The sequence below is a fragment of the Agelaius phoeniceus genome, chromosome 2 (genome assembly GCF_051311805.1).
Source record: "Agelaius phoeniceus isolate bAgePho1 chromosome 2, bAgePho1.hap1, whole genome shotgun sequence".
In the NCBI taxonomy this organism is placed as follows: Eukaryota; Metazoa; Chordata; class Aves; order Passeriformes; family Icteridae; genus Agelaius; species Agelaius phoeniceus.
The window spans coordinates 7,144,912-7,171,516 of NC_135266.1; the positions used below are offsets into that span (position 1 = coordinate 7,144,912).

General features: G+C 40.1%; 1 protein-coding gene across 1 annotated transcript in view; it reads left to right on the forward strand.

The window, feature by feature from the left end:
- MAOB (monoamine oxidase B) overlaps positions 1 to 26,605 on the forward strand; it is a 52,966-nt gene that overhangs the window by 6,230 nt on the left and 20,131 nt on the right. Inside the window, exons 2-5 of the mRNA XM_077171574.1 lie at positions 11,633 to 11,727; positions 12,557 to 12,694; positions 23,747 to 23,851; positions 24,567 to 24,658. Of these exons, the coding sequence (XP_077027689.1) occupies positions 11,633 to 11,727; positions 12,557 to 12,694; positions 23,747 to 23,851; positions 24,567 to 24,658 (430 nt within the window). The remainder of the gene's footprint in view (positions 1 to 11,632; positions 11,728 to 12,556; positions 12,695 to 23,746; positions 23,852 to 24,566; positions 24,659 to 26,605) is intronic.

Here is a 26,605-nt window from a genome sequence, read left to right on the forward strand (position 1 = left end):
TTAATCAATTCAGAAGGCTTTTCTTCTTCAGAAGTTATTATTCTGTATGTAAACAATCTGGGGGATTTTGGCACATTTCCCACTGCCACGGTTTCCTTCTCTGTAACACAACTGGCAACTGTAATTAAATAGTTATGTTATTTCATGACAAAAAGCCATGTTGTCTCTCTGCCCTTTCCCAAAAGGGGAGTGTTTGCCTTTGTGTTCTGTCTCTGTTCTGCAGCAGTTATTTCACAGGGTGCACTGATATAGCACTGAAGTTTATCATGCTTATAAAAGTTTACTGAGCAGGGTCCTAGATTATTGGAGACCTTCCTTTGGATTTCCTTTGCTGACAGTGTGTCTTGATGTCCTTACAAACCATTTAGGGATGATTCTAAAATCAGTCATCATTCCTGAGGAATTGTAGTCATAGGAGAGTTTGGGCTGGAAGGGACCTCTAAAGGCCATTCTTCCAATGACCATTCTTCCAAGATCTTCTTCTGTTCCAACTGCCCTGCAATGAGTAGGGACAGGTTGCTCAGAGCCCTGTCCAACCTGGCCTTGAATGTTTCCACCACTTCTCCTGTCCAACCTGTTCCAGCTTTTTACCATCCTCATTGTAAGAAATTACTTTCTTTACATCCAATCTGAATCTACTCTCTTTTAGTCTAAAATCATTATCCCTTGTCTTATGGCCCTACTAAGAATTTCATCCTCATCTTTCTGGTAAACCTCTTTAGGCACTGGGAGCTGTTATATGGTCTTCCCAGAGCCCTCTCTTCTCCAGGCTGGACAGCCCAAGTTCTTTCAGCCTTTCCTCATAGAAAAGGTGTTCCATCCCTTGGATTATCTTCGTGGGCATCCTCTGCACCTGCTGCAATAGGTCCTTGTCTTTTTTGTGGTGAGGACTCCAGGGCTTCAGCCAGGCTTTGGTTTCTTGAGCAAATTCCATTCATCTCATTAAAGTTTCAATCATTTAATTTTTATATAGCCATTTTTGAACTTAACATGATTTTCCTTCTGGGCTGATAACCTATTTCATCCTTGTAGACTTATGTCAGGTGTTATTATCATTGCTGCTTTGAAGGATGGTCAAAATGTGGTCATTCATCTAATCCACTGGTTTTTTTTTTCCCTTGTGGACTGATTTGTGTCTAAGGTTTATAACTTTGTAATGCTGCATTATTCTTGTTTAACATTTTTTTGCTGTTTTCAGGGGTCAGTGAGGCTGCACTATAGGCCATTGGTATTTAAACCATGAATGACTAGCATTCTTCTAAATAACCCACCCATGCTCTTGTATTTTTGCACAACTTCTCTGTCCTGTCAGTTTTCTGTTCAAACAGCTTGCTTTAAAGAAAAAACAGTATAAAAACACTCAGAAAACTGTATTTTCTCCATAAACCATTATTAGATTTGGGGTGGAAGGGAAGAGAAAGAAGAATGGCCATCAGGGTCTCATTTGGGGAGACCCTGAATTCTGGATAAGTTAGTAATAAAAGAGGTGCTGAAAAGTCAGAGGTGCCTGTCAAGTCAGAGAGGAGTTGCATTGACCTAATCAAGAAACAGGGATAATATTATTTATGGGAAGAATAGGTTTCTGTTCCTGTGCCACCCACAGCCCCACAGGACTCAACTGTGTGACTTTTGTGGGCTCTTAACAGCATCAGGAGCAGCAGCAGCAGTGGATGGAGAGCAAGGAACTGCCCAAGGAAATTATGGGCATTGGGATTTTTGTGGGGGGTCCGTGTGTGATTGTGTAGCAGAAAGGAGAGCAAGGGATAGGATGGGGAAAGCAAAGTGAAAACCAGCCCTAGAAGAATGGGAGGCCTAGTCTAGAAAGTCTGAGACCTTGTGAGTTACTGGCACATATGGCACAATAAATCACAAATGCATTAATTTTTGCCACTGAAGAGTCTGGCTGTGGCTCATTAAGGGCTTGGGCATCTTGCAAATATTAAGTTATGGTGGTGACCTGGCTTCTGTTGGCACTTCATTTTTCAGGTGTTTACAAAGTTCCCTGAAGTTTTGATTCATTTTAAAGCTGCTCATCTTACAGATATTACTTTGAACTATTCAACTTTTTCATGCTTTTCAGTTTCCACCCAGCTGGAAGTGAGGAGGGTGGGAGGAAAGATGCCCCTGTAGCCTCCTGCCTCCCAGGCAGCTGCTCCTTATCTTGATGGTATAATTCATATATAAAACATTGAATTGAGTCTGTTCAGTTGACTGCACACAGCAACAGCTGATCAAACAGCAGGTTCATGCTGTGCACCATGATTACCTGGATTACTAGGATAGCTTGAGTATAAACTGGGCTCATTTTTGCTTGAGTGATAAATCTGTGTTTGAATGTATTAAATATTGGAGCAAGACACCTCTTTTGTTCCAATATGAATTAATTTTTTATGAGGTAGCTTGGCCAGAGGCTGAATCAGTGTTATGCTAAATAACGAGCACAAATGAGGGAAGGAAAGGGTGTAAATGCATTTTTTCCCACTTTAGATATTTGTCTTTTATGTTTTCTTCACCATTTTTGCCCCTACACATTCTATCAGAATGGTACCATTCTAGTGGCAGCATTTTTTCTTTCACAGCAGAGATGTTTTTATGAACTGTTTGGCTCAAACTTCCTCCTGCTTGCACTTAGACATGGATGGATGGATGGATGGATGGATGGATGGATGGATGGATGGATGGATGGATGGATGGATGGATGGATGGAAGTCACAAGTCATCTTATTTAGTGCCTCTCTTTTGGGCTTCTCTAGATGACATGTACATTCTCAGCCTTTTGTATCTCACCTGGAGAATGGTTTGGGCTTTCAGCAGGGTTCATTCTAATTTTTTGGTTTTTCAAATAAATAAAATGTTCACAAATCCTTGTAGGCTTTACAATTTAGCCTCTGTGTGTGTGTGCACACCTTTTGTGTGTCTGCACCCCTTTGTATTTGTGGGCTGTGATGATGGTAGGAATTTCCAAAGAGTCTCTGGGGCATGGCTGTTTGGAAGTGACATTGAGAGGTGCTCCATATAAATCTGTAATTATTATGTGTGCTATTTGTGTGAAAACCATTAGCTGAAGATCAATTAAAATGTGAAACAAAATGAGCAGCCATGGAATGAGGACATGATGGGTCTGCTGGGCTTTGCTGTTGCCCAGCCTGGCCTAGGTAAACACCTGTGAGTCATTAGATACTGAGAAATCTGGGAAATTACAAGTCAATCTTTAATGTCAAGATATGAGAATGATAGTCTGTTTAGTTTTTAAGTTCACTTCTTCCACTTGATTTTGTTGTTTTGAGCATTTACTTTTCTCAGAGGACTAAAAAAAAGAATTCTTTGCTTGAGAACAAGCAAGACTTGGCAAAACAGATAAGCATTTCTCTTCTGAGGCAACTGTTGCATAATTTTACAAAATTTTCCAGATGCAGCTTAGTCTTTTTTTTCCCCACATTGCTGTGTATGGAAGGCAAAACTATTCTTCAGAGTAAATCTGACTGGCATTTTATTTGCTTGTAGATCTCTTCATAATAGTAATGCCTGGAAGGATGCCTTTAGGAAACTGCCTGTGTAGACCCTCAGCCAGTTCACTGTGCTCAGCTTTATTTGATCCAGTGCTGTGATCTGTTTGCTGCAGTACTTTCAGTTCTCTCTTTTTTTCCCCCCTCTATTGTGTCTGTTGTGTTTTGAGGCAGCCCAGATTGTAAACTAGCAGAAAGGGATGATCTAAGCTAAAGGAGGCCCTGGGACTGAGGGTGTGTGATAATATCAGAGTATAAATGATAATTATATTATTAATATTATTATTAATATGAACTTTTCCAGTATATCCTGGAGCCATAGCAAAGGACATGCAGAAGGTTTTTGGGTTTGGTTTTTTTACCTGACTGAAGCTTAGGAGAAGAATTCTGACATGCTTTAAAGTGTGAGGTGGCCATGGCTGTCCATGACAAGTCCATTAAAAGAAGAGAACACAGTAAATGATTGATACTAGAAATACTCAACCTTTGAAAATCTGGAGTGCCCACCCAGTTTTGTCAATATGAAGTTTCAGGGGGAACTTCAAATGTAAAAGTGAAGTGGAAACGAGGGAAGCCTTGGGCAGAACAGCTGCCTTCAGTACTTAAGCCTGGGTAGCACTGAAAAGGTACCACATGTGTTGTGTTTCCACCCAAATGTCACAAATTGTCTTCATCCCATGCTTGGCAGGGCTTGAGCTTAACACCCCTCAGCTTTGGTCATCTCACTCATATCTGCCCAGGCTTTGTATCACTTAACCAGCTGCAAAGCTTGGGACAAGCATAGGCTGCATGTTTGCAATTCTGGTTTTAAGAACTTAATAAATGCTTAATAAATGCTGCTCCCTGCACCGTGAATGGATCATCCATGAGCTCCTACAGGGAGAAGAGATCACAGAAGCTGGGACTAGAGTTTATGCTCCCATGAAGTCCCATTAACTCATGGGGATGCTCTTATTGACCTCGGTTACAAAATTACAGAATTAGAGTTCAGACAGAAAAACTCATTGCTTGGCTAGACAATGAAATGCCAACAGAAATAAATTATATTTGCTCATAGAGTGCTGTATCTTAGCCAGAAATGTTAGGTCTTTTGTACAAATATTTTAAGTAAATGTACATTTTAAGCAGATAGGTTGATAATGTCTCTTTTTGCTCCTTGGGGTTTCTGAAACTGTAATTTTGTTGTTTTTCCTAGCTCTGTAATGTTCTAGGTCAGTGATATTCATTTTAATGGCATTAATTGCAGCATGGTGATACAGTTTAGGAAAACAGAAGATCTCTCCCCATGGCCAAAATACTTGGGTCAAAAAAGAGTTGCTTTTCTGGTCTTTTTTGTATTCTTTTGAAGGTAAGGCATGACCGAGAGTGACAACTTACATTGGCCCAGCTCTACCATGGTTGTAGGTTCTGAACTATAAGTTTTGAATTTTCTTTGGTATGATTGAATCAGATATCTAAATTACTATTGTTGAGATGGCCCAAATTAGAGAAGGTAAAAGGTTGCCTTCACACTGAAGGCACAGAATTCTTCACAAGAGCAGAATTCCCCAACCTTTCTGTAATGTGAGGAACCTTACAAAACAATCCTGTACCACCTTAACTCACCCAGACCCTGGGTTTTTGCTTTTTTGTTGCTGTTGTTGTCTTGGTTTTTGTTTTATTTACAATCCATATCTCTAATGCCTTGCAGGCATTATTGTCTCAAGCCATTATTTCAATTAAAACCTTTTGTCTGGCTGATGATGAGTGACAGAGCTAAAGGTGACCAGTGCCAGGTTCGATCTCTCAGAGGTGGAACAGTAATCAGATTGTGCCCATTAGAGCACAGACAAGACCAAGGCAGTTTCTATTAAATTGCAGTTTCTAGCCCAGCAATGCAATGAAGGAGCTGTGGAGCACCAAGGAGAAATCCCACTGGTGCAAAATGTCTGCTTGGCTGTGGGTGAGGTCTTCTCCCTGCTCCTGCCCTCCGTCCCTCCAGGAACACAGGGACATGGAAACTGTCACTAATGCTGGTGGCACTGAATCACAGGATGTGGTGGGGACATTTCTCAGAAGGAGGTCAGAGAGCCCTGAGTATAAACAAGGAGGGTTTTTGTTTGAATTTTTGAGTAATTAGGTCTAAGCAGCAGCAAACTGGATTCTTCTGCTAACTGATCTGATTTTTACATGCTTGAAACTTAATTCCTGATTGATGGAGTGTTTTTTCTCTTTCCCCCACAATTTACCTCACCTGCTTGGGGCATGTTCCTCTCAGTTTCTTCTTATGGACCTCATTCACTGTAGCTATGTTGACCACTAAATTGGTGTTCTCTCCAAATGTCCTTCTGCAGCATTAACAGATGGATTTTGTTTCTTTGGGTACAGTGCAGCAGTTTTGGCCAAATTCATTTATTTGCTGTATGTATTTTGCAAGTATTCCTGAGCATCAGTGGTAGGTCAGGGATACTGTACAAAGACATCTAATAGTGAGGGAAGTTGTACTTCCCATGTGATCCCACAGCAATAGCAGCTTCTGTAACTTTTTGTAGGTTTTGACAGATTTCCTGTTTTTTTTTCTTAACATTTTAGATACTTCAGGTGGGGATTTTTTTATTTGTTTATTTGGGTTTGGGGTTTTTTTTAGGGTTTTTTTCTTTGAGACTCATCACTTAAATTAAGAAAAGAAGTGGCTTTTCTGGTGAAAATGAGACTTATATTCAAGATAAAGAAGAGGAATATGAAGATCACTAAAATAACAGCTTCAATGTGCTAAAAATCTATGGACATCCATCTGTTGAATAATTGAATAATTGTGTTAAAAATACTTGAGTTCACCTACCTTAGACCCTGAACTGAAGTCTTGTTTGTCTGTATATAAACAAAATGTTTCCTTTTTTTTACTGTCAGTCTTGTGGAACATTTCTGCATCCCACAATTTCTCCATTAACCCCAGGGCAGAGGACTGTGCTTGTTCTGCAGGCTGTTATCCCATTTCCAAGGTGCATTTTTGGGCACATCCTGATGCTGAGCCTGGTGCAAAGTTTGTTTTCTGCTCTGGGCTGCACCAAGGCTGCTCTGCCCTCTGGCCCTGTGCAAAGCAGCCTCTGCTCCCTGACATCTCTGCAGGCTCAGTCATTTAGATGTGGCTGAACAGGTTGACAACCAGGAAAGAAAAAATCCTTTGCAAACATATCTTTTGTGTCAAAATAAATACAGGGAGGAAAACGTTGGCAAATTCCATGAACTGGAGGAAGTTCTGCATTAAGAGCTGCAAGTTAATACAGCACAAGCACAATGACAGCATTTCTTCCTGCTCAATGTGCAATTTTAGTCAAAGGGAGGAATTTTTATGGTCATAAGGTGAACAATTTTTTTTTTGTGCCAGCCATTTTAGAAGCTATTAATTGAGTACCTGTGGCTCAGAATTTTCTTTGCTCCCTCCATGAATTAAAATTTAGAACTCGTAGATGATTTTAATAATTATATAAGAGAAGCATTTTTTTTCCTAGAAAGGAGATAATAATTATGGAGGAACATGATAAAGTTGTGACTAATGCAGAGAAAGTATAACAGGAATGCCTTCAGAAATTTACAGCTTTTCAGAGATGCAACTTCCAGTCATGTCCTTTCTAGTGTTTTTATTTTTTTTTTGTGAAATGCTAAGATTAAAGGGTGTTTCATTAAAATTGCTGATTCCAGGCAGAATAGAATGGTGTTATTAAATTTCAGGGTTTTTTAGAAACTATGCTTTAAAATACTCTTTAGATAGTCAAATATATTTGATCATAGGGCTACATTGTAGGGCACATGGGGGTCAGATGAAAAATGAGATTCTTATCACATTTGTAAATTCAAATATAAATATAATATTTATATTATATATAATACAAGTATATGTAATCCAAATAAACACACACACACACAAATATATAAATATATATAATAAAGGTTGGACTCTGTGATCTTGGAAATATTTCTAAGCTTAATGATGCTATGATTTTATTAAATAGCAGTTTGGATATTTTACCCTAGAATAGGTATTTAAGATTTTCTGTTTTAAAAACTAATTAAAAATCTGAATTAATCATTCTCTCAGGATAAGAAAACTGTTGATGTTAGGAAGTGAGGTTGTAATGAAACTGTTTAGTGAAATGGTGCAATTTAAGGTGTTTAGTAGGTACAGAGACATCAAGAAAGAAAGAAGTTGGAACTGAAGATGAAATAATTACTGTGATGATTACATTTGAGTCCACTCTGTGTAAATGCAGAGTGCTGCACGATGGGGAGAGGAATGATTTTCGTGACTTGAACTTGTGTTATAAGATTCTGGGGGAGGCAATCTCCCACCAGCATCTCTGGGTGGCTGCCTTGGGTACCAGGTTGCCATGGTGACAGATGGAGGCTTGCCCGGTTAAGCATCCTCTAAACACGGTGGTATTTTCAATCTGGGGCTTCAAATTATCATCTTTGCTTCTTTGTTTTTTGCATTAATTACCTGCCTGTTGGTTCTTTGAGCAGAACTGCAGGTGAGGCTGCTTAACTGTTTGATTTCTGCTGTAGCTCTCTCTAAATATCTATATATGGCTCTCTGTGTGGAGAAAGCTGACCTGTGCTGGAAACTGCATCCAATTTCTGTCTTCTGTGAAGTGGTGGCAAAAGTGGCTGAGCCCTTATATTGCAATTCAGATCTGATTCTACTGAAATGCTCCTGGGGAGCAGGGAAATCTGCCTCTGGGTGACAGAATACTGTACATAGGAGCAATAATAGCACCAGTCACAGTTTTGGATGGTTTTTGCATTTGAATGCAGCTCTTTGCCTTGCTTGTGAAGAATGGGGACAATATCAAATACCTGCCTTTTGTTAGTGATGTGTTAAAGTGGCAGGTAAGCCAGAGGCAGAGCTGGAATATGAAACAGGTGAAGGGTTAAACTTCTCCAGAGGAGACCTTATATCATGTGTGACTGATTTTTCCAGGCTTTGCTTCACAGGTATTGTGTGTGCTCTGTTTGCAGCAGTCGAGGCACAGAGAGACCACTCTGCCTCTTGCCCAGAAAAGAGGCTGTGGTTTGTGGGGTTTTCTGCAGCAAACCTCAACCTCACGCCCCAGTATTCACATTTTAGTGTTCATTTCCCCTTTAATATGCTTTTGTTGCTGTTCCTGGTGCCTTCCCTGCCCTTGTACCACTTTGGGTCAGAGCTCTCCCACCCAAACATCCACTCCCCTCACTGTTATTATAGTGACAGTCCAAGAGCCCATTTGGGGGCTTGGGTCCAGCTCCAGGAGCAGGTATGGAGTGATGTGGCAGTACTGTGATTCCCAATGTGTGAGGCACCAAAACCAGCAACATTTCCACCTGACACTTGCACTGTGATGTGGTCTCTGTCACCAGCAGCCTTGAGTTATCCTGTTCTGTGTGTGCTAAGAGACCTACTTTTGTCTTTTGCTGTGCCCTCTGACCCTCCTGATCCTCTGCCTTTGCTTCTCCCATCTTTTTCCTGTTATGTGTTTGTGATGACTTCTGCAGCAAACTTGTGCCCAGAACAGAGCTGTGAAGTGGCTGAGAGGAAGGGGGGGGACCAGCAGCCCTTGAACTGATCAGGTGATGCTTAGTTTGGAACCCTGCAAACTGCATCTTCCAAGCCCCAAGGACACATCCCAGCCCCTGCAGAGATCAGATCTGCTGGAGGATGAGCATGGACAGGGCAGTGAGATATTAATGAGCCTGATCCTTCCCTCAACACTGTTCTGCATTTTGTTTTTGCTTCAGGAAAGAGGAAACTCCCATGGTCCATCTTAACAGGTCCATGTGTGAATGTGGCAGGGGGTGGGGGAAAGGTGGCACATGCCCCAAAATGGGGAGTAAATACTGGGTAGGTGCAATCAGGTGGATGAAAGGTGCAGGAGGAAACGAGGAGGTGGTACCTGGGCTGCCAATCAGCTGCAGTTCAGTGGCATCTAGAGAGTTATCCTTTTGCAAACTTCTCTGTTGGTTCAGGTCCTGGGAATAAACTGCCCTTGTTCCCAGCTGCACTGCAATGTTTATTCATTAGATTTTAATAAAGAAAGTCAAATCTCATATCCATTAATCAGTGTTGGTAACTGAATGCTATTAATTGATTACTCAATACCTGTTAGCATGAAAAGCCAGCAGAGACCTTCAGTGACAGCAGCCTTCAGTTTATGCATTCATTCTGTAAATTATTAATAACTGCTATTGATCCTCTCCCAGCTGATGAAATATTTGTCTTTTTTGAGAAGTAACTTCTTTTTTTTTTTCTTTGACAGATAAGCCAGATTTATTTAGGAGATTTGTTGCTTATTTTTTCTCCAGGAGCCAATCTCTCTTTGCAAGTTTTTTGAAGGGGTGGTCCATGTTTACATACCATGGCTGTTTCTGTATTATGTTCTTCCTTGGTCTCTTCAAATATTTTTGAGTGTAGTCAAGGCCACTGATCCAGCCAGATGTTTTTGCAATATAATTTCCTCAGTAGGAAGTATGGAAAGACCTTTATCAGTTTCATTACTGGTTTTCTCACAAAACATTTACGTGAAAACCCAAGATAAATAAGTCCATGAAACTAGGGGGGAAAAAAAAAAGGCAGGAGGGTATGATGTTTTAATGGAAACATCTGCAGCTGTTCTTTGGAAAATGTCAAATTCTTCAGATAGGTCTACACTATCGTAACTTTTTTTCCTTTATTTTTTATTATTTTTTTCAGATGGACAAAGAAAGAGCTTAACTGCAGCACATTGCAGCAGTTTCACTACAGGGCTAGGAACAGGACTGGGTTCTCCTACCCCCAGTCCATGAGTTGGTGACCAGAATGTTCTGTAGCCTCTCCCCAGGACTGCTATATTTTCTTCCTTTTCATTTCATTCAGTCCTGCCATGTTAGCTTGAGCCATCTGTTTTTGCTGTCAGTTCTTTTTGCCATTTCTTCCACGGCTGCTTTCTGCTTGGAACAATCTGTTTGGATGACAAAAACTGCATGTACTAGGACACACAGAGGGAGCTGATTGCATTCTCATGGTAACAAGGCAGGGAGCCAAAAGGAGAGATAAATTATGATGTATGAGTGTAGCTTCCAGCCTGGCCTCTTGCTGAACTTTATTCAACACATCCTGTTGGTTCAAAAGGATGATGCAGCCTGCTAGAATATAGCTCTTGTCCTACTAGAAATTCACTTGTAGCCAATGTAAGCACCTTGGTTTATTTAAATCTCAGCTTGTGTGCTGAAGTAAAAGGCAGAGGTTGTTGTTAGGAAGTTGAGAGGTTGTGGGCTGGGTTCCCTCCATGTGCACCCTTTCTATTTCTCTTCATTCCCACAGCAGCTTGACACACTTGCTGCAGGGCTTGACTCTGATATTTTCCACTGCAATTGTGAGGATTTATGACATCCACAACTAAAAAGAGATATTGCCCCCTCTATTTTTACTGTTCCTTCACTTGGGTGTCTCAGCTTCAAGAGTCGCAAGATGGAAATAAAATGTAGTAAAAAATGGATGAGAAAAAAGCAATTTTTTGTGGTAGACTTACCCATACTTTTAATTCTTGTTGTCACACACAGCTGCACATTCTATCTCTTAGTCAGACCATGTGTTCTTCTGGAGATGAAACCTCTGACCTGACTGTTTGTGGGAACTTTGCTACTGTGCTCAAAAATATTCAGAACTGGAAAGGGAGAGACATAGAACAAGTGTCAGGAAAACTTCATTCATTTAGGACAATCCTAATAATACTTCTTCCTTTTTTGTTGTTTTTGGGGTTATATACAAATGAAATGTTGGAGAGGACAGCTTTCTGTTTACAAACAGTAAAGTTTGTAGGTTCCCTGCCTGGCTGGGTGACCATTGTACCAAGTCCCGGCTGATGCATCAGAATTCCTGAGCATGTGGTGCAAAACTTGCTCAGCACATGTAAAATTGGACAACAAACTGTTTAATTAGGTGGGTTCAGTTCCTTTTGATGATTATTGGGTTTTGAGGGTTTTAATTCCACCACCTCACCACTCTGGCATAGTGTTTGAATGAAAAATTCAGGATTTGGATGGACAGCTATGAGAGTATTTACATATCAAATCACAGGAGCTGTGCAGTGTATACCCAGAAGTATTCTTTAATTGCTTTTCTTTTTATCTTTTAGGTCTCTCAGCAGCTAAGCTACTGACTGAGTCAGGCTTGAATGTGGTGCTGCTGGAAGCCAATGACAGAGTTGGTGGAAGAACTTTCACCGTAAGGGTAATTATCCCCCAAGCCATTTGTATCCCACATATTCATACTTACAGAGTGTGCCATGTGGGGAAAAAATTCTAGAGTGGGAAATTTCCTCATCTTCTACCAAAAAGAGAAGGGAAAGACTGGCATGATGGTGGGGACAGAATATTTCTGTGATCTTCAGGCTCTGGAGTCATCCACCTGGGATGGAGAACACAATGAGCCAAGTTCCAAATTCATTTCCTGGGGAAAGACACTGCAGAAATCTCTGTGGAAGAAACCCACATGAGGCCAACCATGCTGTGCAGAGTTTGAGCTGAGCTGTGGCATGGCCCATACAGAGTGGTGTAGGGCAGGGCTAGTTGGGAACTAGAACAACTCCTTTCACTCCTTTCTTCTGCTCTGTCTTGATGTGAGACACTCCCTCTCATTCTGCCCATTAGAAAATCTTGCCTGTGCTACTTCCTAGGACAGTGTGTTCTAAACTGGTCATTGGTGAGATGCCTGACTGAGCAAGAGCTGCACAGATGTCTCTGACTCTCCTCTCTCTGCCTGCCAGGCTCTCTCCTCTTTTTAAGGCTGTAATGTAACAATGGGTCACCTGTTTTGGTTATGAACTCCAAATTATAATCAACATGCTGGTTATGAACTCAGTATTCACCACACCAGAACTCTAGCAAAGAATTTGTTTTCCATGGGGAGATGAATCTTAGCCAAAAATGCTCTGGGAGAGGATTTAATTTCACTTCATTCCTCTGGATTTTAACTTGGGTGCTATTTACAAAGGGCTTATCTCTTTTGCTTTTGCTTTTTTTTTTCTTCCCCTTTGTGTGTGTTGTGTGTGATAAACCAGAATAAGCAAGTTAAATATGTGGACCTTGGAGGGGCTTACGTGGGGCCAACACAGAATCGTCTCCTGAGGCTCTCTAAAGAGCTGGGAATAGAGACATACAAAGTGAATGAAGTTGAGCACCTGATTCACCATGTCAAGGTAAGAGATGCTCTCAAGCTGCTGCTGTAAACATGAACATTGTAGTGATGTCCTTTCTCCTTGTTTCCTACTCTTGCTGCAGTGGAGAATACCTGTTTGAGTAGGCAGCATCTGAGTTTGTTGGTTAAAAAAATCAGTGCGTTGATAATGAAATCACCAACAAATTACTATACTAGTACAAATTATGACACACACACATATTTATTTGTGTACCCTGTGGGTGCCTCCTGTTAGCTCATGCTGTGGTTCAGGTTATATGAAAGCTCTCAAAAAACTTCCTTGTTTTGACTCTGGGTTTCATTATGTCCTTAGGAAAAGCCATTCTGCCATGACTGGCAAAATATTTGTCGGTGATGTTTGATCAAAGATTAAAGACATTGACAGGTTTTAAACTGTGACTCTTCTGTGTAGGTCAGCTCTGATATGCACTGCCCAAGGTGTCTGAAAATCCCTTTCAGAAGTCCTGGAGGTATCTCCAGGAGGCTGAAAGTCTCCCAGGATGGGCTTCCTGAACCAGTGACATTTATTATGCTGATGAAAGGAATGTGAAAGGCTGTGTCTGGTTGTGCTGATGGGGAGACTTAACATGCAGAGTAGCAAAATAGTAACTGCAAAAGGCTCTGGGAATCAGACAGTCTTGTGGAGGCAGATCTGAGCCTCCACATGGTCTGAAATAAACAGCTATGGCAAAGCTGTTAAAAAGCCCACGTATTCTCAGTAGTCATTCTCCAAAAGAGCATCCTTTCTCCTTTCCTGATATAGACCAGTGCTGCACTTGCACAGAAAGGAAACTTTCCTTGTTAGACCAAGGAAGTTAACTCTGGATTTCATTGTATGCTTAGGAAAAGCCATTGGGCAATGACTGGCAAAATATTTGTAGTTGATGTTTGATCAAAGTTTAAAGACATTGACAGTTTTAAAAACAGCAACAGAGAAAAGATGTCCTGTCATGTTTTCCATTATTTTTTCTACTCAATTGTTATTAAAAAAAAAAGTGTTCTCAAAGTGATTTGCTATGGTGACTGTCTGTAATTACCATTTCTGTGGTAGAACTAATGGGTACTTCCACACTGCTCTGTTTTGTGTGCCTCTGGCATTGTTTTCAAAGCCAAATTTTCTGTTTGTTCACAGTTTTTAGCCTTCAAATCTCCCTAACAGTGATAGGAGGTCATGCCACGAGGGGAAACATTTGACATGGCCAGTCAGGATGCCCAGCTCTTCAGGGCAACCTGCTGTCCTGAAAAGCATGGTGGCATTCCAAAATACTGCCAGAAATCACTGTTTATTGGGGTTGCTCCCAGTCAAGTGTTGAAAGTCTCCAAGGAGAGAGATCCCAGCTGCTGGCTGGGCACTCCAAAGCCATGTTAAGAGCCTAAAGGTTAGATGGAAACAGTTTGTAGGCTCAATTGCCTGTAGGAGTTCCTGAATAGAGGAGGGAGAAAACTGTGTGCCAGAACTCCCTGCTAGCCAAGCAAGAGGTAAAGAGAAGAGATAATTCCACAGTCAGCGGCACATCCTTTGCATTTTGTGAATTCATTCATTTAAAATCCTTTATTTCCATTTTCCTCCTGTGTTTATACAATTGTGGGGAATCATTAACGTAGGTGAAGAATTACTCACAGTTAAATAATTGGCATGTGAGCACTATATAATAAACATATGCACTGTCTTGTGGCCAAATCTTTAGCATTTCATGTATCTTCAACACATTCCTTGCAGGTTTCTGAACCACTTGTCCATGGTTTCCCTGAAAATGTACAGTGCTCGTGGGTTCCTTGAAATCTGGGCAGTGCTCCCAAGCTGTAGATTCAAAATACACAAAGGACTGTGTCCCCTGTGTGAATTTGAACTCACATGCTGACCCAGGCTTTGTGACTGTGGTCAAATGTAATTAAATTCTGGACCACAAAATTATCCGAGCCCAGAGAGGCAACGAAACCTAAAGGTTCAAATTCTTCTTTTTGCTGCACAAAAATCAGGCATCACAGTGCATCTTGTAAAATCAGCCACTGTTTTTACTTATACCCAAAGGCAAAATAAAGCCTTTCATGGTTAATTAAATTCGTTTTAGAGGCTTTTTAATACAAGTAATATATGCAGCTTCTTTGTACTACAAAATGAAAAGAATGCATTTTGTTGATCTCTGGGTGGGTCTCTGCTAATTAGGCTTTACCAGCTTGATTGGGTTGCATGGTTCTTTTCTCCTTTAATCTTTTTTAATGCCAGGTTCTATTGTGAGATTATTTTTGGTCTTGCTTATATGACGTGTGATATTTTCACAGAAACTCAAAATTATGTTTCTTGCCCTAATTTTTTTTTCTTTTCCCTCCACTTGTTAAGCAGCCTTTTTCATGGTCTTTGAAAAGAGATTAGTATATTCTTTTCATTTTTATAAATACTGGTTCATCAGCCTTAGTGAGAAAATTAGTATAGCTCTGTAAGTAGTATTTGGTAGGCAAATTGTTGCCTGAACACCACTGATTTTTCAATAGCCTAACTGAAAGTAGGTTCATAAATCCAGATTTAAGAAGCAAAAGCAGAACTGTCTGAGAAGTCATCACCTCCTAACAGTTCTCCCACTGGACTGGTAGGCAGATGTAAAATCTGTAAAAATGCTTCTTAAAATGGGAATAAATTCTTAGCTGCCCAGGAGAGGATTCAGGGTCCTACCTTAGATATGCACATTTGCTACTTTTGACTAGTGGTGCTTATTTTCCTCACCAAAATGACAGTTTTTGTCTTTTAAAAAAGCAAAGCTAAGCTATAGTCCCAGTAATTTTTACCATGTAACAGTCTCTGGAAAGAATGAAATATGAATTCATATTGCCAGTTATTGTGGGGGTTTAATTAACAAATTTTCCTTGTTAATTCAAGCTGCACTTCACTTCTGTGGAGTCTCATTAGCTATGCCAAGTTTCTGCATTTTAAAACACAAATTTACCATATTTTCAGTTGTAAGACAGGTCCATTCTCCAAGGTAACTGTGGAACTGGTTTGCTCTGCAATCCTAAATCTCTGTCAGGAAACATTTATTTGTATGAATGGCTTGCCCAGTGAATGTTTTTACATGTTTCCTTCATGTGCTGTGGGGATGATCCACTCTTTATCCAGCTGTGGTGCCAACTGAACATCCTCTGATCCTATTTTCTACCAGATCTTTTTATGGGATAATGTCATTTATGCTTCCTGGGAATTCCTTATTATAAAAAATGGTAGAAACACTTGTTCCTTCTAATCTCTGTGTTGTCTCAGGGCAGTACAGTGGATAGTGCTAACAGCTGGCTGAGGTGGCTGGTATTTTCACAACCTGTTGCACCTGAAATATTCCTCTTGTGGTTATAATTGAGTTGTTTCTTTAGTTGTTTTTTCATCAAAAAGGCCCCAGCACCCATCCTGGGGGTCTTTCATGTTAAGATGCTGGGGGAAATATGAAGCATCCCCTCCCCAGTCACTGGAAAAGTTCTTGACAGCAACTTGCCACCCCATCATTCCCTCAGTTAAATTCCCTGTCAGAAGATGGAGTTTCCTCATGCTCATCCCTGTGCCAGCAGCACTGGCTGGAGGTGTCTGAGTGCATGCCATGCCCACTTGAAGTTTGGCACCACTTTCATCCAAAGATTAATAATTGACAGCTCTGGGGAGAGTGATAATGGGAACCCTGCCTGCAGCAGCTCATGAGGGTGAATATTTAATCCTATGCACACAGTACTTTTAACCAGGACCCCAAATCTGCACTGATTTTGCCAGGTTGCCTACTGATCTACAGTAGACTTGCAGAACAAAATTTTACAGCCCTCTTGGGTGTCATTCATTTTCATCACTATTGTGCTTATTAAAATGCAGTTTGCAGTGGTCTTGTTCATGAATTAGAAATATGATGGTCATGTTGTATTGGGATTTAATTAGCAGCTGGATAAGTGACTGCTGTGTCTAAAGCTGCAGAATTTAGTGGTGTTTCTTCTGTGATATCTGTGATATATGCACTGAAGCTAAGCAATATGATTTATTTAAGCTTTTCACCTGCCTTGTCTGCAAGTCTGAGGGCAGCATCTTCTGGCATAGTCTGTAGTATAGAACATAACTGCTTAAATGCATTTTTGAATGACTTAATAAAAGTGCTTTCATTGTTCTTTGGATATGTCAATTAGAGTGCAGTCAGAGAATGAAAAGACTGTGAGACTCAGGGGCTATCAGTTTATATGAGGTGAAATGGCCTCTTGTCTTTTGTTTTCTCTCCTTTTTGGTGGCAATTTGTGAACAAGAATTTGGGGAACTGGGAAGAAGACATCTGAATGTTGAAGAAGCTGGGCATCTGCTCTCTTGAAAGGGAAGCCAAGTAAATTCAAAGACACTTAAATTGCTGCAGGGCCTTGGTAGTGTCAGGTGTCATTACTGGAAACGGATCTGTGTTATTTTAACCCTTTACTGGAGATGGGGATGCAGGCATTCCTGCCACAAGATGTTCTGTCATTATCACACCCACTTGTAGCTTCAAAAGTGAGTCTGAGGTGGTCAAGCTCAAGTTGGTGAAAGCATCTTCCAGACCCCCAGAAGGGATGTCCTTCAGTCAGAGAATGAAGAGCAGCTTTTGGCAGGAGTGTAGGAAAAGCTGGACTTGTTTGGTCTGACTGGACCTGCCCTGTGAACAGGGAGGCATCTTCCCTTTTCTCCACATCAGCCAGCTAGCAGTATGGAAAAAGAAATCTCCTAATTAGGACTTTTTAAATTAAAATATAGATATTTGGATTAAAGCAGCTTAAAAGAAGCAATTATGGACAGGAAATTTATAAAGTGCTATCTGTTAATGGGGGCTGTAAAGCAGGGTCTTGCAAGGGATGTTTATTGATCAGGAAGATTGAATGGAAGGCTGGAAGCTGTGACCTAATGGTAGCATGAGGATGAAAGCAGTAAGAAAAATGAACTGTGGATAAAGTATGCATTTCTTAATTAAATTTGAGGGGAAAAAAAAATCTTCCTGAGTCTTAGCTTTCCCAGACTCCACGGTCTGTTGGTGAGGAGACAAGGAAAAGGACTTGTGCTCCCACCTAGATTATTTAATTGAGGCTGCTGGGAGAAAAGCTTCATTGCATCTGATTGGAGAGGTGATTTTTGTTTCCCTTGAGAAGCTGATTAAGGTCCACAGGAAAACAGAATTAGAGAAATGTATGTTTAATACTGGAACAACTGGCTGAGCATACTGGGTTTCACATGTCTGTAAAATTTTATGTAAGTTTTCATATTTTTAGTGACCCCACAGTCATGTTCTACATAAACCCAGTGTTCTAGTTGTGGGACAGTGTGTCCACTCAGTTATGCTGTGGGCAGATGCTCTTTTCAAGCTTTCTTTCAAATGAAGCTCCACTTTTCCTTTGTTTTTATTTGTTTATGCCCCACTTATCTGGTTTTTAGAAGGGAAGGAAAATTTTTCTTAAGACTTATTCTAGAAATGCTGAATAATTTTCAAAATATTTTATTCATTTTGTTGACTGGTTTAATTCAGGTGTTGAAAGCCACATACAAGCCCAGTATCAAAGAGTATTTAGAAACAAAGTCCCTATAAATCTGTGCTTCATAAGATATCTTAATGTTTTTTCTAAAGGTGTTTTTCAGTGTCTGAAAACAAAAGAAAAATCTCATTCTAACAGGAAGAAGAGTTGGTTAATTATTTTCAGAGCTGATTGGAACAAATAGTTATGTATACATAGTTATATATAGACTTTATATTCAGAGCAGATCCTCAAGATGCTCAATTTCACTATCTATATCACTTCAGTGGTGTTTCTCTAATTCTGCTTTTTTTCAAGTATGACAAGTATTTAACAGATTGCATGACCAGTGCAGCAGAGTGAAGATGGACTTTATTTCCATAATACAACAGAAACAAGTTGTTCCCAATTAGCTCCTTTCCTTTTCAGAATGCATATTTCAAGCCACTGTGTCTGGGCTCTGCAACACTTAAAATGGAATTAGTTTTCTTAATGAAATTCCCAAGATGTGTTGGCATCCACGGCTGATGAACTCAAATTAAATATTGAAAGATATTTGGATGACATTTTGGCATGTTTTAATGTTCTAGCTTTGCACCATCAGTTATAAGGATTTTTCTGCTGCAATTAAATTTTCTAACCTATAGATCTTCTTACCTTTAGAATAGTATGGTCAGTATAGTAACCAGCTGAGCATTTGAGATCCTGAACAGTTTTGCAATGAAGGGAGTTCTATTGAAGCTCAGCTCTGTTACAGTTTCTAAGTTGGTTGTAAAATCCCTCTAATTTTGGTCCAGCTACTTTCCATTTTTTAATTGAGAATTATGATTATGCAAGAGGCTTAGTCTCAAAAATGTCTTGTTAGAATTAAAAACAAAAAAAACCCCAACCAACCAACAAACTCCCCAAAGCCAAAAAACACATACACACCCAAAAAACAACAAACACACACACACACCCCAAAAAACCCCAAAAAGCCCTCCCCAAAAAACCTAACCAAAATTATACTTTTCCATAAGGCAGCAGATGAGAAACAGCATCTGAGACAGGTGCAGAGTTACAGCCTGAATTGATGCTTTTCTCTTTCTGATTTTCCTTGTCACAGCTTGGGGTTTTACGGTTCCTGAGCTTTGTATGAATGGCATCACTGGGATTTTAATCTGGGAAAATGGGATGTGTGTGCTGTACCAGTGCTGTGAATCAGCAGAGGGCACTACGTGCCAATAAACCTGTCTGGCTGTGAATTAGCATGCAGAGTGACAGTCCTGCTGAAGTGAGCCTCGCTTAGTCCAAGGTTTAGATGGTTTAGCTGGGGGAATATCTGTGCTCAGTGAGAGCTGACTTTATTTATAAGGTGTTTATACCGTGCTATGAAAAATGCATGGATCATTGTCACCAGGGGCTTCAGTTCACAGTGCTGCATCTCACTCTGCCACTACCTGGGTGCATAATGTTTAGGGGAGCCTGAAGCTGTCCTGGGCCTGCAAAAGCAGATTTTCTCCTGAGAATCCCACTCTGCATTAAGACACTGATATTTCCTGGCAGTCCTTTCCCATTTGCTCCCTGTCACCTTCACAGGAGAAGGCACATGAGATCTGGTCCCTGTGCCCCCCTAAGTGCTGGGGCTGATATTCAAGGGCCTGCTGATATTCAGTTGTCATGTTAGGGGGTTTTTCCCCCTGTAATAACCCATTTCCTAAGTCAGATATTTGAACTGAAACAGACCTGGTGCATAAAGAAATCTTATTTCTGCACCACTTACACGGGTCCATGGTAACTCAGGCCAATGTCTGTTGACATGAAGCAGATGGCTGAGGAAAATCTATTGGGAATTGTAAAGTTTGTGACAAACACTGGGTTTCTCATTTCCCTGCTGGTTTATTCCTGGGACAGCTGGGTTGCAAGAGTTTCCTCCCTTTAGTTTCATCTTCTTCAGTGAGCTTTAGCCCCCACTGCAGCAACAGCCTTTGTGAGCAGCAAGTGATCCATGCAATGGCAGTGCTGATGCTGCTGCTGTGGGTTTTTTTTTGGAGCATTGCAAGTGGCATCATGAAACCATTTCTAAAATTTTACATGGAAATTATAAAAGGGCAAGAAATACTTCTGAGCATCATAGAACTGATGTTGAAATACCGTGTCAAATGATTGGAAATGGTGGTTATGGTTGACAGTTTTATACAGCTCTGATTTAGGTATAAAAGTATTTTAAAAGGAAATGTTTTGTGCATCTTGGAGCATGCAAGTGCCTTGTTATTCTTTAGAGATTACACACCACCAGGAGGCACAGAGAATGCTATTCCCAGCAAATAAGCAAATTCTGCCTAAATATCAAAAAGATTTTTGTGTTTGCAAAAATGCAAATTCAGCACGAGTGAAGCTGAAATGTTTTGGTTTGTTGGTAACTACTCTGAGCCATCTGTAGTCTCTCTTTGCTGCTGCTAATTTTGCTTCTGTGTAGAGCCTAGTCTGGCAGTCTCTTCTCAAACAAAATTCTGATTGACAGCTCCTGGAGTTCTGTTTGTGCAAGAAATAAGGATCAGGCCTTAGGAGATGACTTAGGAGATCTTGAAAATAACTTTCACAGGAAACTCGCTAACTTTGATGGCTGTTTTTATTTTTTTTTCAGGTAGGAGTTCGTGTTCTTTATGAGACTTCCACCCCAGATTCCTACACAAGAGACATAGCCAAGGTTTTGCTTTTGGCAGTTCAAATGCAGTGAAATAGAAGAACAGTAAAACAGAAATATGGTTTGTGTTTCTCTTAGCCTGCGCTCATCAGGAAGCACTGCAGGGAATTCATAAGACTTGAGTTCACTCAGAGGGGATAACTGGGTTAGGGTTGCCTCTGGCAGATCAGGAAGCTCAGAACAAAATCAATAATTAGAATAACCCATTCTGATGCTGTCCTGGTTTTCTTGAGCACAGCAGTATGCTTGTTTCATAAGCTAAATTTGGGAAATAGCAGGTACTTGAAACCAAACTGATAAGCTCTGGCTTTGGATACTTGCAGGATGCTGACGCTAATGAAGGCTCCAGAGTGCAGAAGAAGCCACAGCAAAACTGATTTTTTGAGGTCATAGGGTCAATTATGGAATTTTAATGTGCCCCAAATATCTAAAAGGTAATTTCCAACATGGTTCAGATGCTATCACATGGGGCAGGAAGGCACTTGGTCTGAGAGGTTTTGCTCTTTTGTCACAGCCCTTTGGCAGCCAAGTATGAATTGATGTGTGCCCCAGTGTAAATTGATTCCACATGAAGAGATTTCTTAGTAATACCCAGATGTTCATGCTGGAACCAAATGCCTCTGATGTAGCAAACTTTTTCTGTTCATCTCCATCTACAGGGATATATTTTCCTGATTCCAGATTTTGTTTTCCTGATTCCAATATTTTCATACAGTTGAGTACAAAAAATATAGAAATGCACTTTGATTTCATGCTGAATGAAAAAAAAATAAAGACAACCCTCCATTTTCTGGGTGAACATGTGCCATAATGTCCATCCTTAAATTGGAAGTGCTAGGTTTAGTGGAAGGTTTTCAACCTTGGTGCCTCTGCCACATGAACTGACTGGAGATCTTCTCTGGCTGTGACAAAACTTCTGATTGAAAACTTCAAAAAATTTGATTTTGGCATTGTAAAAACAATAATTTATCCTCCAAAGCACTGCAGAATTAAATTGTTTCCTTGTAGCTACTTCTTGTCTATTTACCAAATAATTAAATCCTTTCCTCTACATTTTGCTTTCCTCCTAGCTTTCATTGCCTTGGTGTTTTTGACAAGGATTCCATTAGGGTCTTCTTTGGTGAAAAAAAGGTTCTTCTTCATTTTCTCTGACCTCTTTGGGAGTTTTGTAAACTAATTTTCTCTTATTCATAGGTTTGATTTTTTTCCTAACCCATTGAGTATCCTTTTTTTTTTGAACTGAAAGTCCTCAAGGTTATTAGCCAGCATTTTTCAAAGATATATCTCGTTTTGTTATTTCTAGACCAAGTTTTGAGTGTTTCAGGATCCCTTTGTGCCCTTTTACTGTATCTTCTGGTGCTTGCAGACACCTGAAGATTTGAATAATGTGCTCTGTGTCCCTTCTTTTGCAGTATTAATAAAGAGCCTAAATCAAATCAGGCCTGACATTTCTTTGAGTGAGTGGTCTTTGGATACTTCTCTTCAAAATAATACTGTTGTTGTTGTTGTTACCTGGTTATAAATATTAAATCTTGGTGCAGTATGATTTTTTTAAGCCAGTGTAAATACTTTTTTAATGATGGATTGGTGTGGCACTGCATGAAATATCTATTAAAAGTTAGTACTTCTACTGTTTGACATTCATGCTCATGCAGTCCACACTTAAAGACATAATTTAATATAAATTTTGAAAAATCAGCTGTGGCATTCAATGTGGCCTTTATTATTCATCTATCTTATGGACTCCATAGTGCATTGGGAAAAAAACAAGTACCCAGATAATGCTAATGAGCCTTTCTTTGTGAATTTTTAAATTAAGCTGCTACTAGGCTGCCATCCATATAGTCAGACAGGGAAATCCCATGTAAATAAAACAGCTCTACAAATTACCCATTGTCTTCCACTCTTAATTAAGCTAGACTTTCTGAACATCTAGTAATGGAGATTTAGATACAAAAAATATGATTATTAAGTATGTAACAGTGTAATTAGGACATTGGTATTGCTCACACTGTCCCACTCTGTAATTTTCAACTAGGGGTCTTGGGCTAGAAAAATAAGTCTACTCAGTAAATGCTACATTTTCTGCAGTGCTGGTATTTTTTAGGCTTCCTGAGACATTTTTTTTTTCACCAGGAAGATCTCTGAGCTATGATTTAATGTATAATAAAGGTGACCACAACCACTTTTGTCCGATTTTGAAAGAAAAAAAACCCAACAAACTGCTAAATGCAATTTACAGTTAAGTGTTTTTATGAACAATTAGGTGGGGAAAATTAAAATAAATAAAGAAATAAATCTATCTCCTTTTCAGTACCAAATAGCCAATTTTTCAACTCGGTCAAACAGTGCTGTTTTATCTCATTTATTTGGTCTGATATTAGTGACTCTAATAGAGGGTGTTAGTTTAGTTGCCCAGAAGTGCTGAGTGTGAAGCTTTGAAGGTACAGTATCAGTTCTGCACTGGCTTGCTGAAGTCTGGCTTGCTAATTCAGCTGTGTATCACACTAAATTGCACGTGCAGAAGGGCAGGAATAACAGAATAACCCCCTAGAGATGATTTCCAGGATCTTGTTCAGGTAACCTTTGAGTGTCTCCAAGGATGGAAGACACCACAGCTTCTCTGGGCAATCAGTGCCACTGCTCAGGCTCCCTCATGGTGAACAAGCATTTCCTGATGTTCAGAAGGCACCTCCTGTGTTTTGTCCTGTGTCCTGCATGCACAGACAGTGACCCATCAGAAGCCGTCACATGGATTGATTAAATTTGTGCTTTTTGTGAACACTTAACCTTTTGGTGCTGCTTCCCACACATGGAACCCATGATTATGGTTGTCTTCTGGGGTTTTAATGATGTTTTTATTTGTTTTTCATCTTTTAGGGTAAATCTTACACCTTTAAAGGCCCATTTCCTCCTATGTGGAATCCCTTGGCCTACCTGGACTACAACAACCTATGGAGGACCATGGATGAAATGGGAAAGGAGGTATGGCATGAGCATTGCAGCTGAATCAGCTCAGCTTGTCTCCATGAGGGGCAGAGGGGAGGGATTGGGGTGCAGACAGGCAGAGCTACTCTGCCTTGAGCAAAGCCAGTGCTGGCAAGAGCAGCCACACGTTTTGGTACCCACTGATGGACAGAGCACATCTGAGAGTGGCCTCCGGGCAAGCTCTTCTGAATCCTGTGCTGCTGAGGCTGTCTGCACCCATCCCTTTGTTCTTCTGGCTATGGAAATGTCAAAGTTTATGCCTGTGATTGATTTTTGCCGCTTTTCCTGATGATTTGGTAAGTAATATTTTAAGAGGCTTGCAGAACTCAAACATTTGCCCTTTTCTACTCTGAAATTCAACATGTGTAGAATTCATTCTTGTCTTGTTCTGGTTTTTTACCAGTTTTCCATTGACTGAGCTACAAAATTTGAGAAGAGGTTGCTCTTACTTGTCTAGATAAATGTGAGAGATATGGAATGACTTAGAGACATTTCTTAACTGTAAAACTGTTCCCTATTTTTCAATCTAAAAAAAAAAAAAAAGTTAAAACAAGCAAACAAACAAACCCCCTCCCACAAAAGCATTTTCTGTTAAGTTCAGTGTTACCTGCCAGAAATTTGCAGGCTGAATCAGCATTTTAAGACAAGATTATTTGTATTTCTTTGGCACTCCTTCACTTGCTGATAAATGCTTTTCTTTATGTCTCCTTAGATTCCCAATGAAGCTCCATGGAAGGCTCCACGTGCAGAAGAATGGGACAAAATGACTATGCAAGATTTCATAGATAAAATATGCTGGACAAAGTAAGAAACTTTTTAATGTGAAATATAATGGCTTACATTTATATACTTTACAGCTAAATAAACATCACTGCTTTTCAAACAGGTATAGCAATCACTAAAATGCAGCCCTTTCAAAGAAAAGGGGTGAGAAAGTTCTGTAATAATGGACCACGACACCTTTCAGCACACTCAGTAGATTCTGTTACATTTCCCTAACTTTTTAGACAAAAATAAAAAGAAAATATATTTGGGAAGGGTTATTTCTGAAGAGATGGATAGTACCCTAATCTGTTATGTGCACTTTCCTGCTCTTTACTGTGTGTTCAGCCTTTCAGAGAAAAGTGTTATGGTTACAACAGGTTTTTGAATCAAATTTTGATGGAACAACACACATTTATTCTGTGCTGGACCAGCTGATTTTACCAAAGTGCTGTAAAGATAACATTTGTCTTTCAGTAGCACTAAATCACTTTAGAACTCATCATTCTATTGTTTAGCTGTTGCACTATAGGGAAACTGAAAATGCTTCCTGGTTTTATGTATACATCAATGCAATTTTTCTTTACTTGCCATTCAACAGCAGTTTGATTGTTTTTCTTCTCACTGAAGGGAAAAAAAAGCCCATTAATCCTGGTTGCTGAAGAGCAGATTGATTTCTACAGCAACCTCTTCAGAATTGCTGAGTATCCAACACGTGGCTACCGTGAACTGGAGCTTGGTGAATAAACCTGTTGGTGCCCACTAGGGCTGGTGCTGTCACTGACATTTTTATGGGACATTTTTATGGCTTCAGGCAGCCTCTAGAGAGCAACATGGCCTTCATTGTTCATGTTGGGCCTGTTGGAGTGAGTCCAGATGAGGCCACAAAGATGATCTGAGGGCTGGACCACCTCTGCTCTGAAGATGGGCCGAGAGAATTGTTCAGCCTGGAGAAGAAAAGGTTCCAATGCAGCTTCCAGTGCCTAAAAGGGCTACAGAAGAGCTGGAGAAGACTGTGAACAAGGACATTAGTAATAGGACAAGGGGTTCTGGCTTTACACTGACAGAGGGCAGGGTTAAATTTGATATTTGGAAGAATTTTTTTAGCACGAGGGCGATAAAGCACTGGCACAGGTTGCCCAGAGAAGCTGTGGCTGCCCCATCCATGGAAGTGCCCAAGGGCAGGCTGGAAGCCACCTGGTCTAGTGGAAAGTGTCTCTGCCCATGACAGGGAGGTTGGAAGTGATAAAGGACACTTTCAGTTCCTTCACCATTCTGTAGTTCTGTGATTATTAGTGGAAAACAGGCTGTTGTCCAAAAACTTGCAATCTTCTGGTTCATAACTGGTGCTCACTCAACATCCAATAGCTCATGTGACTACAGTCATGTTTTTTCCAGCTCTGATGGAATAAGAGTTGACATTTTACCTGAATATTGGCATAAGCTGAAGATGCTTTTCAGATTTTATATGTGCATCTTGGCTTGATTTGCTCTGTTTGTTCAAGACTGAGGTAGCATGCTGCAGAAATGTCCCATCCTGGAAGGTAATGATCCAGAAGGGCAATCTTTTACTCTTTCCTCTTATCTAACTGACTGTACAGGTTTGCTTTTGGCTAGAGCTGCATGCTGGAAATATCCTGAGTGCTCTTGGTTGAAATCATACTGCCATTTCTAGATAAAACATCAGGAATTGAAAAGCAATGGGAAAAGGTGGCAGAATCTGATAGAGTGTAACCACCATGTAATAGCATCTGCTTATAAAATATTAATAAATACATCAGGCAAAATATCTTATAGAATTAATAGTATTTTACAGTATGTGTTTATACAGACGAATAACTTGTAAAAAATTTCTGTATTATTTTTGGCTGTCAAGAATGAATTCACAATGCACCCATATTTCAGAAAATGGACCAGCTTTGTACTTGAGTGGGACTTTGCATTTTTAGAAAGGAAAGAAGATTCCTTTTTCTGTGTAGATCTAGGGCT